This window comes from Electrophorus electricus, chromosome 6 (assembly GCF_013358815.1).
Source record: "Electrophorus electricus isolate fEleEle1 chromosome 6, fEleEle1.pri, whole genome shotgun sequence".
NCBI lineage: Eukaryota > Metazoa > Chordata > Actinopteri > Gymnotiformes > Gymnotidae > Electrophorus > Electrophorus electricus.
This window is the reverse complement of record NC_049540.1, coordinates 30,327,311-30,343,778: the sequence shown is the minus strand read 5'-3', so window position 1 is coordinate 30,343,778 and position 16,468 is coordinate 30,327,311. Positions and strand designations below refer to the sequence as shown.

At 40.9% G+C, this 16,468-nt stretch overlaps 1 protein-coding gene across 1 annotated transcript; it reads right to left on the bottom strand.

Moving 5' to 3' along the window:
- On the bottom strand, positions 1–3,753 carry cdx1b (caudal type homeobox 1 b). Its single transcript, XM_027026113.1, has 3 exons — positions 3,339–3,753; positions 850–998; positions 1–198 (listed from the first exon to the last, which is right to left on the bottom strand). Exons 1-3 carry the CDS (start codon positions 3,751–3,753, stop codon positions 1–3), a joined length of 762 nt encoding a protein of 253 aa, XP_026881914.1.
- Between the last annotated feature and the right edge of the window lie 12,715 nt (positions 3,754–16,468).

The window sequence follows — 16,468 nt, the reverse complement described above, 5'->3', positions numbered from 1 at the left end:
TCAGTACTCCTCTTTGATGGTCATGGGCATGGAGGACGATACTAAGCCAACACTGCTGCTTGTCACCATGGCAGCAGTGTTGGGGAGGGCAGAGCTAGGAGGAGTGGGCGTGGTCGTGGATGTCGCCTGAGGCTGTTGCATCTTCTTCTTATTGAGCTTCCTCTCTTTGGCTCTGCGGTTCTGGAACCAGATCTTCACCTGCAGTAAACGCATGTAGAAAAGCATGACATATGTCATATTTACAGAATTACACTATTTTTCTCTTACATCAAATGTAGATAATAAATTCTGCTTCTTTGTTGCACTTTATTTTCTGAAGTCTAACGTAAGTGATGGGTAATGGGAAACGTGTTCTATGAGTTGGATGGGATGAAGCAAACTGCATGCTGACATCACCACACACAACTCTAAATGGGCTGAATCAAATGAGCTCGCTGGGACTGTGGTCCTGAATGACATCCTTGTTTTCTATAGAACTGACAGAATTACATCCTGAAGATGGTTGCTGCTACTGTTTTTAATCTAATGTTGCTTTGAGAAATACGTTTATCCCCTCATACCTCACTCAGTGTCAGAAACCACGTTAACGAGGTATAGGTTACTTAACAATCTAACGCAGTCTCAGTCAAGTGTGTGGCCATTTCAGCAGACTACATCAGTGAAAATTGGTCAACCTCTTCGTATTAACAGATATTTATAATGAATCATATATGAATGCTGTGTGTCAGCAGGCTTTAGGGAAAAAACCCACTAAAGATTTTCCTGACATGTTTGTTTTGTTCGATTTCTTTAATTTGGTTCATTCCCCCTTTCTGGCTGATGTGACGTAGGAGCAGGGCTGGGACTGGCCTGTCTCTCGGAGAGGCTCAGAGCTGTGGCCAGCTCTGCTTTCCTCCTGATGGTGATGTAACGGCTGTAGTGGAACTCCTTCTCCAGCTCCAGACGCTGGTGGTCAGTGTACACCACCCGGTACTTGTCCTTGGTTCTGGTCTTTCCTCCTGATGGGACAATGGTGAACAGGACAGAAGAAACACTTTAGGTTCGGCTTTAAAATAATGCAGTCTGGGGTCAGTAGAGGTGAATAATTTGGGCTTTCTTAAACTTTAAGTGAGATGTTTTATCCTCACATGCTTTGCACTTTTCTTGTTTGCTATTCAAATGCTCATTTGGGCTGTGTTGTCATTTGCATTAGGTGCAGATAAGACTTACTTTACTTGTTGTTGAAATATACTTAAAACACCAACGTGGCTTTTTGCTCCATTTATCAAAGCTGTAATTAAGAGCACACACACACACACACACACACACACACACACACACACGAGCAGCCTGACCTGCCTTGCACAACCTCTCATTTGGCTCTGTGTATCAAACTCCATTTACGCTCTTAGCAGCCAACATGGGTCTTAAGTGTTGCAGCAGCAACCAGGTTAACGATTACAGCGAGGGGGAGGCTGGTCTGGGCCAGACATGTGGGCCATGGCACGGCTCTCCTCCGCTCCCCTGACCAACACTCCTCACACATCTCTCCAGTTAACGTTCATTCAGCCAGGTACCATCCATAATGGCCTGTCTTTAACAGTTTCTGCAAGCGAACCCTGTTGTGAAGCTGCACTACATGGAGTGTGTAGAGGGTATGGAGAGTTTGTGCCATAATAATATGACATGGTGTAAATGCGGTAGGCCACAGAATATTGGAGACATCTGTCGATGCCATGGGGCTTCTGTTCTACGTGAGGTTCTCCATCTTGTCCTGTGCTTGTGGTAGCGTCTCCAACGCTGCAGTGTGTGAATTCCTGGGAGCTTTACTACTTTGTGTTGATTTAATGTTATTAGCTGCTCTATTGCACTTGTCCACCAGGGCCACAGACCTGTAGAGATTCCAGACTTCGCAGTGGAAACTAACGAGATGTTCAGACGATCCCTCGGTTTGTGCCACGATATGTCAAAACAGAAAGGCCCTAGTCTGAAGTTAATCTGTAACACAGACCATAAAATTCTCTGGCTGGGACAACAAGATAATGGCGTTAGCCGGGATGTTGGAGCTGGGTAGAAATGGCCCAGCTGAACTCTTAAACACATTAAGAGCGGTAATGCCAACAATCCCAATCATGCTGTTTGCCAGTATTACATAAATCAACACTTGACAGACATTTAAACACATTTATGGAAGACGGGCAGGCAGACCTAGACGTGGGGAGGACAGTACACAGTGGACAGCAAATGTGTTCACTTAAAAATAAACTTTAAACATGAAACATCCTCCAAAAAGGCATAATCATTCATTAATGAGTAATTAATTAGTGTCTGGTGTAGTGTCTGGCCATTTTCTTTAATTAACAGGCACTTTTATCAGTTACTTGGTTTATATTTTCTGTTCTATAATTTTTCTATTAAATCCTGAGTTCATATTTCTCTCTGTAGTAAAATGTCAAAAATAAATTAATACATATGCCTGCAACATTATACATAAGGAAAAGCACCCCCCCACACACACGCGCGCGCGCGCATACACACACACACACACACACACACACACACACACACACACACACACTACTGTCTGAGGTCAGACACAGAGTCGCGGGTACGACGACATCAAAGTAAACGACTTTCGACTTGTCGCCTTCAAACATGAAACGAACAAAGAACGTCATCAAAGGCAGACAGGCGCGTGCGATTGCAACAAAATGCGCATTAACATAACAAACCCGATCAGGTCACTTCCACTGTGTCTCGGAACTACAGACCGATACTCTCTGGGGTTTGGACTTATTGTAACCCAGGTCAAAAAATAGTTACTGGTGTAAATATAACAGATTTTGTAAGTAATAAAAATACATATTTCGCCATTAAAACCATGAATTAATTAAATTAGGCTTCAAGCCTGACGTTTGTTGGAGTAACGTGGTTTTAATGGATATAGTTTGTATAACTAGTACCAGTAAATCGCTTGTGCATATGACCTGACCTCAGACCTCAGAATGCAGCTCCATCACAACAGCTACAATTTAAACCGTTTTTAGCAGTAAAAGTGCGACTGTTTCAAGATAATTATGCAGTGAAAAATATTCCACAAATATTACAGACAGATGTCAAATTTCAATTACAATTTCAATAACAGTTTGATTTTATACTTCATGAGTATAAAGGGATAATAAAAATCTGAAAAAAACGCATGCACTTACTCTACACTATTTATAGGTAGCAAACCGTAGCACAATAATTTAACAATGAATTTAGCATAACAATTCAATAAGCATATCCAGCTCTGCCGTTGTCAGACTATAGAGATTATCTCACTGGACGGGTGTAAAGTTCAAAGGTTAAGAGTGTACCTGAGTTGGACGGTGGCGCGCTCCGACGCATCCAGTCGTACGGGTTCCTGCGCTGGGAGTCTGGGGAAAGTTGGCCGACTGATGAGTTGATTGACGGCGGAAGAAGACCAGGTGGCTGTACGGGCGAAAAGTCCGGGGGCGTGAAAGATATCTGCCCGGGATTAGCGGGAGATGGCCCCGTTCCCGGGCCGTAAGGCGGCCATTCCTCCCGTGGAGCAGGGTAAGCGGCGTTCCACGAGCCCGTCTGACTGTGGTGCGGGTCATTGCTAATTCCAGGCACGTGATGGTATCCGGTGAAATCCGAATATTGCGGAGGAGCAGGAACAAAGTTTTGATGGTTCAGATTTAGGCTGGGATGTCTCACGGAGTTCGGGTACATGCTGCTGTCCTTCTCCAAAAGGTAACTCACGTACATCTTTCCGCCTAAAGACTCCAGTGCATAACGCGCACCAAGATATGACGCTGTCACGCGAGCCGCAGGTTCCCCTGTAAGTTTCCTCGAGCGGACGTTTCTGGTCAGTGGCAGCACAGCCTGCACCTCTCACTCCCTGTTCGGGTGCTGCGCGCTGCTGACGTCGGTTTTATGACCTGATCTCCCTCCCCTCACACGCTGCTTTACAGGACAATTTGCATTGAAGACGGGCTTACAGAGTCTTGGGCGCCCTATCCAACCGTCCCATGGCGTTTAAAAGAATGCCACAAAACGGAGAAGATTTTCTTGTAAGAGTCCCCCGGGGCAGTTCTTCTGGAGCACGGTTTCTGGGGGCCCACGGGATGTATCCAGAAGACGCAAAAAGCTACCTAATCATTACATACATAACTGAAATGATTGTTTATTCGTGAAAACACATTAAATACATGCTTACTCACACGGTGAGGGCTGAGCTGTATACAAGATGCAGACAAGATTTCATTCAGGCCGCAAACCGGATCCAAATGTTTAGGTTTAAGAATTTTTCGGATAGGTCGAGTTCAGTTCATCTGGTTTGTGTTGTTTAAAATTGTTCTAGCTGGTCATTACTAGTTTATTATAATTAGTCATAATTGACAGTCAGTGCTGCATAATCGGGGCTACTTTTTAAGACACTGCACCGTGCGCCGTTATCGAATGGCTCGACAAAAAGGAAACGGTACCAAAACGTCGTGCTTTTTTTTTTTTTTTTTGATGGAGTTTTGTCTGATACTTGTGTGATTGTCGTTCTTTTCAGCCAAGACATATTTTTAATTTTTCAATATTTTCTAATCTATCTGTGGCTCTAAAGCAGTCGTTTCATAATTTAATTCAATAAGGACAAACAACACCATTATTATTACTATTATTACTACAATTGTTTAATGATATTTAATAATACAATTATTAAAAAGTATTTATTGGTCTATAATTTCCAAGCGCCTGTGAGAGGCTGAGAGGTCACACTTCTTCCCCGCCTGTCTCCGGGTGGGGCGTCGGCTTTGAACCGGCGGCGGATAAATGCAGTCATAAACACCGAAGTGTCGCCCGGACTAGGGCTAATGGTAATATGACTTGTCTCATTATCTCTGATTTTTAAACACAACCCGGTCCCGTTCCCTTTGACTTTCAGACCACAGAGTAATGAATTAAAGTCATCCAATCATTTAATTCTACTTCGTTTCAAATCAAATTATACGATTTTTAGGCTTTTAAATAGTTTTAAAATTGGAGGAATTTTGGTTATACCGAATTCATATTATGCAGGACAACGCTATGAAAATATCTATAAAATATATTATAGCATAATTAAAAATATTTTGCATTTATACATATTTAGTCAAATGTTACAATCTCAGAGTTCAGAGATAACTTTACCCTCACCCTTTCATACATGGCTCTCACCCTCATTAAAGGGTTATGAATGGTGTCTGGATTACTTAATACATTTAATGACGTCATAAACACCTTAAAATAACACTTAAATAAAAGGTATCAATGACCTCCTGACCGTAGGACATGAGTATAGACAATTCATATGATAATTAAGAAGGTAATAATTTAATAATAACCGTTAAGAAAGAAGAATCAACCCTTTTTGAACGATAGTTTTAATTACCAGTTTTAATGATAGTTTTATTGTAAATTGGTGTAAATTGGTATATAATAATAATAATAAGAAGAATACGAATAAGAATAATACTTATATTATTATCATTATTATTATTATTATTAATTTTGAATGCCAATGGAGAGTGTCGGATTTTAATATAAACTATTTAAATATGGCGCATTTTGGACCGTCTAACAGTCTATCTGAAATCTTACATTTTTGGTTATTTAACCGGAAAGAAGGTATAACCCAAGTCACGCGCGATGCTTAGTGGGGCCGGTAGTTTAGTTTCTGCATGTGCAGTGGAATGAACGTAGAAGGAAGACCCGGATTCAAGTGACCGCGCTAGGTTAATTCATAATTTGGGCTTCGGGTATGTTGAGATGTTCTATGAAGTTTGATCTGAGGTAGAAAATGTAGGTCATACATCCTATGTCATAGCTCTATCTTCGCGAGCCATCACAGCCGCGCCCTCGTCTGTCAGATAGTTGAGTTCTGCTATAATGCCTAGAAAAGACACAACACGTGGCAAACAGCAAACAAGTACAGTGGCCCTCGCCTGTACTTGTCACGTTATAATGCATGATGAGGTAATTACAGCACATAGAGTATTTAAGCACATTCGTACTCTGTTGCATTACTACTGTTTGTCCATGCGGAGTTTTTGCCTGGGATTGGAAAATAGCACTGCTTCGGTGGGAAGGCGATTCCCAACTCGGCTCTGGATCAAAATCCCAGGAGTTACACTGGGAGTAAACGGTGGCGCACGCTTCGGCTGCGCGTGTCATACGGACACGTAAAAATGTAACAATGTTTTTTTTTGTTGTGTGTTTTGGGTTTTTTTTCTTTTCTTTTTTTCATGTTTTTCCGCTCTCGCGGTTTCTGCGAGCAAAATATAACAGATCTTGTTTCTTTACAAGGCTTTATCCTGCAGGCGTTTGATCTACGCATTATCAAATAAGTTGTGATTAAATACAGCGAAATTATAGTGTAAAGTTAAATATCGTGTGATTAAATAGGGCGTGACATAGTGCAGTACGGCACACCCACATGCACAGTGGGTATTCGCTCGTGTTGCCTGTGTTAAGAGATGGCACGAACGTCCGCAGAGAGGAATGTGATATACGCATCTCAGATGCCTTCCAACAGCGTATTATCTTACGTCTAAAGTCTGCTTAAGAACTCTTTTTAAAGTTCAACCGAGGTTGCAGAAATTGGACATACGTGCTTTTGCACTCGCCTGGACATGAGCCCACCAGGAACACGCGACTTCCCTGCTGTAGCGCACATTATTCATCTTATCTGCACGTCAAGCAGGTGCGATAGTACACAAACTAGAACGCGCTGTTAGGAAACACACTTTAACACACGTAGGAAACACACTTTAACACAGTTGGGTTATCACCTACTAAACTACCTGCTGGGCACTAAAATAGCCCATGAGAATAAATTCCAACAATATTAAGCACCAACTCACAATAAAGACTACAAGTGGGCCTACATATTTCAAAGGGCCGACATCAAATGAATTAAAGTTAAAATTGTATTTAAATAAATACATTTAAAAATTGAAGAAAAAAAATATTTTAAAAAAAATTATAATTTTAACTAAGGCTGAACTCTGGTGGCAAAAACATTGAAGTGTTCAGATCGGGCGCTCCACGTGCGATCTGTGGATTAGGACATTACGCCTATCACGAGCGTTACGGGTGAATAATGTTCAGTCTAATGTGTTTGTGTCCGGTGTAATGGGAGGTGCGCTGGGGCAACAAGAGGAGGGACCGCACCATAAACAAGCACGTGCGACTTCCTTAATGCAGGGCGGTGCCATGGAGACGGCGGGAGCTTCTGCTCACTGGCTGCTTCTAATTCATGGATTAAAGTGTCTGAAAATCCAAGCGACTCCACGTATATTCTGTGTTTTCAACAGACTGGAGAAGGCATGAGCAATGTTAGCACGGGCTCTGTGGTGCTTAGACGTAAATAGTGAAGGCGCACTTGAGTAGCTAAATGAATCACATGAATCTTTCACTGCACGGGTTTCCTAAATCTTCAAGTAATTCTTAAGATTCTTAATTCTACAAATGATCACTGTTTACGTTTCATTTTGACAATGCGAAGTTTGCCGCAGAGTAAGAAATGTAGTTCCATCTAATTCTGCATCCAGCGCTTACACGCCGCACTCGTGGTACACCTGTTCCAATGAAACAGGCTTATTATTATTATTATTATTAGTAGTAGTAGTAGTAGTTAGTAGTAGTAGTAGTGGTAGTAGTAGTAGTAGTAGTAGTAGTAGTAGTAGTAGTAGTAGTAGTGGTAGTATTGTTGTTGTCGACGCATTGTTTAGATGTAAATACTAAAACGTATTTACATATAAAATTACATATTTTTATTATGGATTTTTTCAACTCCAGAAGAAAAGAGTAGCAATGTCACGACGTTAAGAAAGCGTCTAAGAAAATAAATGCTGAGACCATCACGCACGTTCTTCAGACTGTATTCACCTGGAAAACAATCGCAAATATACTTACAAATGAGATTTCTGACACTATATGACGCAATCTTATCAAAGCAATCGCAAAGCCAACCACTTCTCCAAAGTTAGTGTCTGTTCTCCAAACATGAGTTTGTCTGAATTTTGTCATGCAGTTTGAGGAGAAGCAGACTTATAGCATTAAACGCGCGGAGGGGACAGATGTCCTCCCAGTACCTCCTGCCACTACATGAACAACGTTTTTAATTATTTTACAAATGTAAATATTTTTAAACATCTGTGGTTGGGTACTGTGACGGGAGGGGGCGGGGTTACTGGCTCGCGTTGGAAGCACCTCCCCTAATCACGAGGGAGGTGGTTCAAGGAGGAGCGCGCGCAGGATAAAAGCTCACAGCAGAGGACGCGAGGCTGGCGGCCACGGAGCGAGAGCTGCAAGAGAAAACGACACTTACAGATAAAACGTGTTTAGATGGGAGTAGTGCACGGTGTAAATAAAGTTCTTAGGGCTGACTCGCACTGGTGTGGGTGTGTGTGTGTGTGTGTCATCAGACTCTACCCAGACTCTACTCTTAGATCCTAGTACTTGGATTTTGCGGCACGTTTTTACCTCCTCGCGCACGTCTGACGCATGAGGAATGCAGCTCGTGCAGTCGTTTGCTGGCTTGTTAGCTGCTGCAAACCACACACGGCCCCTGGATTAAAGACGAAAAACACGTGCTGCAGTTTAGGTTTGTTAGCGATAGCTGGCGCACGTGCGAGTCTCTTCTATGACGTGTCTCGTCACCAAAGCTTGCGTGTACTCTCGTGTGGGCGTGACGCATGCGGTTAAACAGGTGCATGCATTTACAAAAGGCAACGTTAAAAAATGAAAGGCTGAAATAAGTCCCGATGTGTGATGCAGGAGCTGTATTAAAACACACTATACCAGTCAGATGATTCTCTTGGTGGCTGTGACGGTGTATACAGAACAGGGAGGTGAAAGAAATGAGGTAGAGGTGAGATTTCCGAGGGAACTGTAGGGCTGTAACGTGTGCTTCCGGCCTCCTTCCGAAATGTGTGTATTGGGTGTATTAAAAATGAACAACTAAAAGTGGTATTTTTAAAATCAGTTGAATGAGACAGTGCAGGCAGGTGAAGGGCACGTGCAGGATCAGAGAATTAAAGGTCACTGGCAGATGGAACAGTCACCTAGAAGGGGCGTGAAAACGTGATCAAAATATACGTATTAAATAATTACAAATCATAAAAATAATCAAAGTGGTGAAAGTTTAGGATTCTTGATGCATTTAACTGTGACCTATGTTTTATTTAAAATAAAATAGTACTCATATGATATCAGGTTGAGTGGTGTGTGTGTATGTGTGTGTGTGTGTGTGTGTGTGTGTGTGTGTGTGTGTGGGTGTGTGTCCAAAGGTTGAAATGAAACCTTGCAGTCCACACAGTTTGAGGTGTGGAGTGTGCAATTTCGCATGCAGTCGATTTCCATCTAAAACTGCAGTAAAGTCGAGAACCTTTAATTATCTTTATCTTTATATAATTGTATCTGTACAATTATTATTGTTTCATATATAAGTTACCACTGTACTTCCATTATGTAATATGACGTTTCCTTTCTTAGATACATTTCAGGCTGAATCACATTAACGCTATAAATATTCATTAAAGGTCACTAGTTGAGGAAACGTTATTTCATCAGTCTGAAACACTCAAATCAGTGTGTGTTTAGTGTTTGTATGTACGTTCACTCAGCAGTGTCACTGTCAACATTTCTCTAGCATTCTGTTTGAGCGATGTAATTCTAAGACATCACCATTAGAGGGCGACATTAATCTCATGCTAGAAAAGTAGTCCGTGTTAACAAGCGTCTTTCTAAAACGAGTCTGTGTTTAGGGGTGAGATATTAACAACATATTTTATTTATGTAAGAGAGCTAAAGCTGTAAAACCTTCCTCTCATACATATTAGGTCATAAAGGCACTACATATATACAGGTGTGTTATACAGACAGTACATATATACACGCGTGTTATAAAGGCACTACATATATGCACGTGTGTTATAAAGACACTACATATATACACAGTTGTTATAAAGACACTACATATATACACGTGTTGTAAAGGCACTACATATATATATATGTGTGTTATAAAGACACTACATATATACATGTGTTGTAAAGACACTACATATATATACGTGTGTTATAAAGACACTCCATATATATACATGTGTTATAAAGGCACTACATATATACACGTGTGTTATAAAGACTGAACAGTTCCATTTGTGTGACATTAGAAGCCAAAGCACAGTGACGTTCCCAACCACACTAGTGTTGATGATGACCACAGACATCGATGGCAGATTGTTAGTCACACACAACCAAGCCATCCTACTTATTCTGTATTTAATCTCACTGGGATTCGTTTTCGTGAAAGGTTCACAAAGAGTCTGCCAACCATGCATTGGTTTTGGTACTAAGATATTCATTTGCAGTGGTATGCTTCCCCTCAACCATACATGTCAGAAATTAATGTGGCGATATTAAACAAAAGACCATCAGAAGTACGTTAGGCCTTGGGAGAACTGCCAACACTACAGTCATTTTTCCAGAGACTGACATTTTCATTTGTAAATTATGTAAACATCACATCTATAATTCAATTTAACCTGCCATCTTGTAAACCAACCTGTCATCACATTAATAGTACCACATAATCCAGTCCAGGACACTCGTATGAAACTGTTTTGACTTGCAGGCTGTCAGAGAAGCTGTAGGACGATCCCTAATCTCCACTGTCACCGAGTCACTTTAATGTTACTGTAGGGCTGGACCAGCCCTGGGACTAGTGCTCACACGGTGCACTGCACAAAATAAGATGAATCATCATTAGAGGAAAAAAAAGCCAAATGACAAATGCCTTGTTGCTAAAGATGTAACTACCTTTGTTCTTATGTTGATGGAGAATAACTTAAATCCCTTTACTAGTGTCAGCAATCCCACCTCCGGCCACCAGAAGTCCTCATCCACAAAATTCTAATCCAGTCTCCATGATGACCATTTTTACACTCACCTGGCCATAACCACTCCCTAATCAGCCACACATCTCCAACTCTCCAGTTCCTCCACTTCACAGAGTCCTCCCATTTCCCCAGTGTCTCTGACTCCAGGAGTCCTCCCATTTCCCCAGTGTCTCTGACTCCAGGAGTCCTCCCATTTCCCCAGTGTCTCTGACTCCAGGAGTCCTCCCATGTCCCCAGTGTCTCTGACTCCAGGAGTCCTCCCATGTCCCCAGTGTCTCTGACTCCAGGAGTCCTCCCATTTCCCCAGTGTCTCTGACTCCAGGAGTCCTCCCATGTCCCCAGTGTCTCTGACTCCAGGAGTCCTCCCATGTCCTCAGTGTCTCTGACTCCAGGAGTCCTCCCATGTCCCCAGTGTCTCTGACTCCAGGAGTCCTCCCATGTCCCCAGTGTCTCTGGCCCTAGGAGTCTTCCCAGGTTCCCATGTTCTTTGGCTCTACCTTTTGTCCTGTGTTTTTTGGTTTGGAATGTGTTGTTTGTGCGTTTGTCGCATTGTGCCTCTGTGATGCCTTTATAGACTGATCCTTTGTTTTTACAATCTGTTGCTGTTCCTTGATTGAGCTGAACTTTCTCCTTATTATTAAACTACTCAGAACTTCGGAATGCAGCCCTGCCTTGGTTTACTCACAATTACACACAGTTACACATCTAAATAATGAATATCTAAACATCACATATATAGAAATAGATCTGTTGCTTATTCCCAAATTTGGCTTTGAAGTGTTTTGTAGGCTTACTATTGTTGATACCATCACCTACTTCAGCTGTTTTATAATCATGACACTGTGTGAAATGTTTGCTCACCTACTACTGTAAAAGAAATATGCTGGTTTTCAGGAATGTCAGAATAAGCATATTTCCTGTTTCATACAGTTGCCTTTTCTGGACCAGGTAAGTGTTGTGAATGTTTCTTACAGGTAGTGGCATAATCATCGCTCTCTTACACACACAAGTGACCTTTGACAGTTCTGCTGCCATGGAGTGTAAGTTACAGTGCAGATGATGTTCTCACACCGTCTCTCTTGCACGGTGGACACCTACCCAGGATTAGGCATGCACGTGTTTCTCAGCAGAAGGCGTCGACTGCTGATTTGTTTATCCAGTTGTATTTAGCTTCAAATTTTATTTTTAGGTCTAAATAAATGAGCCATTTCCAGACCTCGGTGACCTCATAGTTGGCTGTGGGCATCTGCAGTTGAAGATAAGTGAAAATATATTATTTTTATTATGTAAAGGTAGAACATTTATAATGAACTCAAATAAGTAATTCATTAAATTCATAAAAAACAGATCAATCCACATGAGTGGTGCATAATAAAACAGTTTAATTACAGATGCTGTATTTATCTGTTATTTACCCACACATTCCTATTTATGCTCTTATTATTTTTGTTTATTGCCACATTGTACAATATATACTTAATTCTTTACATATTTAATTATTTTCTTTTTTTTCTTTTAGCTATTATTCACATTTTTAATATTAGTGCAGATATCAAACATCAAACTAATGCATGGGTTATGCAGTAATGTAATACATGTTTAATGAAAGTCGTGGTATTGTGAAGGGAGGACCACAGCACACACCCACCCCCCTCACAGTCACTGGTCTACTAACCACGTGCACCTGTTCCTTGTTTCTCCCTTCCACTGTTTCAACCTGCAGGTCAGCAGGGATGGCACTGCACATTAGTGCATTACCTGTTGGAGCACCATGACAAGCACTTACCTTTTGTTTCATTTTTGCTGCTATACCATAGTGCCTTCAGTGATGGAAAATAAACAGCACATTCTCGCAACCTCAGCTCTTGTTCCCTCTGTGCATCACAGGTATATTTTAGAATCTTCAAGGTACCAAACCATTTCCTTGATGGGCACCAGTTAGCCACCTGTGACATTCTTCCGACAGCTCCGAGGAAGTCTCAAAAATGTACTTTATTTTTATTTTTATTTTAAATTATATTTTGCATATAAATTCATTCATGGGCATCAACTTTAGTTTTTCTTAGGAGCAAATCTAAACAAATGCATTCAGATACAGTGTGGTGTGGTGTGGTGTGTGTAGATCCAGAATAATGTAGTCTAGTGTGTGTAGATCAGAGTGGTGTGGTGTGTGTAGAGATCAGAGTGGTGTGTTGTGTGTAGATCCAGAATGATGTAGTCTGGTGTGTGTAGATCAGAGTGGTATTGTGTGGTGTGGTGTGTGTAGATCAGAATGATGTAGTCTGGCATGTGTAGATCAGAGTGGTGTGGTGTGTGTAGAGATCAGAGTGGTGTGGTGTGTGTAGATCCAGAATGATGTAGTCTGGTGTGTGTAGATCAGAGTGGTGTTGTGTGGTGTGGTGTGTGTAGATCAGAATGATGTAGTCTGGCGTGTGTAGATCAGAGTGGTGTGGTCTGGTATGTGTGTGTAGATCAGAGTGGTGTTGTGTGGTGTGGTGTGTGTAGATCCAGAATGATGTAGTCTGGTGTGTGTAGATCAGAATGATGTAGTCTGGTGTGTGTAGATCAGAGTGGTGTGGTCTGGTATGTGTGTAGAGATCAGAGTGGTGTTGTGTGGTGTGGTGTGTGTAGATCAGAATGATGTAGTCTGGTGTGTGTAGATCAGAGTGGTGTGGTCTGGTATCTATTTCCAGGCGGCTGTGCACATCATTGGTCATTGCTCAATGGGTTGTGCAGAGGAAGCACACAGCTGAGTAAGCAGAGACGTCTTGTTTACCACCGTGGGCTGCATCCACAGAGGCATTACAGATTAGGAACGCTAAATCCATCACTAGCATTACAGATTAGGAACTCTTAATCCATCACTATCATTATAGATTATGAACTCTTAATCCATCACTATCATTACAGATTATGAACTCTTAATCCATCACTATCATTACAGATTAGAAACTCTTAATCCATCACTACCATTACAGATTAGAAACTCTTAATCCATCACTATCATTACAGATTAGGAACTCTTAATTCATCACTAGCATTACAGATTAGGAACTCTTAATACATTATTAGCACTCACTGGTGTTTTCACATTAAACGCAAATTCGGGGGTCCCACATCACTTTTTCTTTAAATAAAAGAAGATTAAATTAAAGAATAAATAAATGTAGTATTTGGAAGCATTATTAAATGGGACTAAATATTTTGTAGGAGTAGAGCTGTATACTGGGATTTATATTTTTAAAAATTACATTCTTTAAAACAAACAAATTAATTAATATAGATAAATAATTTGAAAAATATTAATTAAAGGCTGAAAAGTTTTATTTCTTTTTTCTTTATAAAGAGGCAGACTGTTATTGAATCACTGTGTTAACTTCCTAAATGCTCCAGTATAATGTAATGTTTAATTTCAGTTAAATTATTATAGAATTTTGTACTTTCTGTTAACACCATAACATGGTGAAACACTCTTTAAGAAAGGGGTTATATGTCCTTTCCTGTATTTCACACTGCAGTTTAAATAAAACACCTCAAATAAATGTGTGTGCATTTATAAGACCCCTCAATAACAGGTGACAAAATCTATCACTTGTATTTGCCTTCGTCTTTGTTTCCATTATTTTTCTATAATTATTTTTGTTCTATATTTCTACTCTGCTAGCCAGGGCTCTGTGTGGCTGTGGCAGTAGTGGAGAGTGCTATGAGTTAGATGGCAAATCCTGTTGCAGGAGTATTTCACCATTTAGCTCTTAGTCTGGTTTCTGTGTGCTTGGGGTTTTTTATGTTCTTTCTTATCAACTCTTCCTTTGACTCAGGAATGCTGGAGCTCTTTCTTCACTCTATAAACACCTGGTTAGGGAACATCTAGATAACGATCCAATTAACAAGATCACATGAAACTATACGAGAATTTCACATGTTCAAATTATTTCACCCATATTTCATAGAATTATTTTGTGTGGAAAATCTGTGTATATGCATAGACCTACACACCTTAACTTAAAAATTAATTTTTTAAGTAATTAATAAATAAAAAATATGTACAATGATAATAATAATAATAATACACTATTAATAATAAATGTTAAAATGAGGTTTAGATCCTTTTCACAGCAAACAACAAACCACCATGTTCTGTTGCACAACATGCCACACAAAGGTAAACCTCACCATCACGTTTTCTGCCGTGACAGTGTGAAGGGGAAGTTTGAGTGGATGAGGGCTGTTGTGCAGGGCTGCACCACAACCGCCCATCAGTTGCCCTGCTGTGTCCGAGCTGAGCACACCACATCTCCACCTGGGGAAGAAGAAGACAGAAGAGTGTTCACACAGAGATGCTGCTCCTGGCCCTGGTCCTGGCACTGCTGCCCTGCTCTGCTCAGGGTAAGTGGGAACGACCGTGCTAACACACATGCTCTCCACCTTCTCAAAACTTCACTAAACTTCACAAATCCTCAGCACGTATAACTCTATAACAGCTACATGGGGTGGAAAACTTTGACTGCAATATTTGACTAGAACCTGCTGGATATTTTTTATTTAAATCATTTTCTAGTTTTATTGGTTCACTTTGATAGTAAAAACAGCTTTTTAGAATGTAAACGCTCTTAAACTTTTTTTTAAAAAGCATAACTGTCCTTTCACATGGAAAGTTGAACTGAAAATGCTTCTTCACTTTTGCTTCTTTTGCTTTAAAGCATTAATTGCTTATTGTTTAGTGATACATTTATGCAGAAGGCACCATTTTTACTGTCTTTAATCTAGAAAATTAAAACAGAGGAAATAAAACATTTAATTTAAATTCTTTATACTCTCTTTAAAACAAGCTATACTTATTGCTATGGAAAGCTTTAAAAACTCTTTCACACTAACCCATCTGAACATACACCTATTCACCATTGTTCATTTCTCCTGTCCTACTGTCTGTTGTTCTACTGTACTTCACCGTGTATAGCAGCACAAACACAGCTTCAGAAATCACAAGCCTGTAATCTCATAGTTCTTATAGTTCTTATAGTTCTCACAGTTCTTATTCTTGTGTAGAGGCGCATGACCCGCCGTTACAGCATGGAGGGGGTCCGGGTGGGCAGGTGCACTCAGGCTGCGGTTTCGGGGCCGCAGGTCTATAACAGTTGCGTCTGCCTGTTGTGTGTCCTGTACAAGCTGAACGAGAAGTGAAAGTGGATAATGGGAAACAGTCTCTAGAGACCAGGCTCTTCTGTAGGCCTCCCACAACAATGTGTTTCCTGACTCTGTCTGTTTGCACTCTGTGTGCAGTTTCAGCCGTTTCCCCCACCCGTATAAGGCCCTCACAAGACCACTCCTGTTTCCCCTTTTCCTTAACACAAAAAGAATCAGACTGAGCAATGGCACCTCCCTACCCAGCACAAATGTGTCACAATTCCCTCAGTTGCAAAAATGTAATTTGTGCCACTCAAAGGCCGAAGTGATTCACTTGTAAGGACATTAGGTGATGTGTGTACACTTGACATGCTGTGTTGGTATCACTGCTTAACTCTGTGGCCAGTCACTGTGCTTCAGAT

What these genes read in the sequence shown, in the direction of transcription:
- cdx1b (XM_027026113.1), bottom strand. Translation starts at nt 3,753, where the DNA reads ATGTACGTGAGTTACCTTTTGGAGAAGGACAGCAGCATGTACCCGAAC. An exon ending in CGCGCCACCGTCCAACTCAG is followed by an intron (nt 999 to 3,338) that starts GTACACTCTTAA and finishes TTGTCCCATCAG; the next exon opens with GAGGAAAGACCAGAACCAAG. An exon ending in TGAGCCTCTCCGAGAGACAG is followed by an intron (nt 199 to 849) that starts GCCAGTCCCAGC and finishes CGTTTACTGCAG; the next exon opens with GTGAAGATCTGGTTCCAGAA.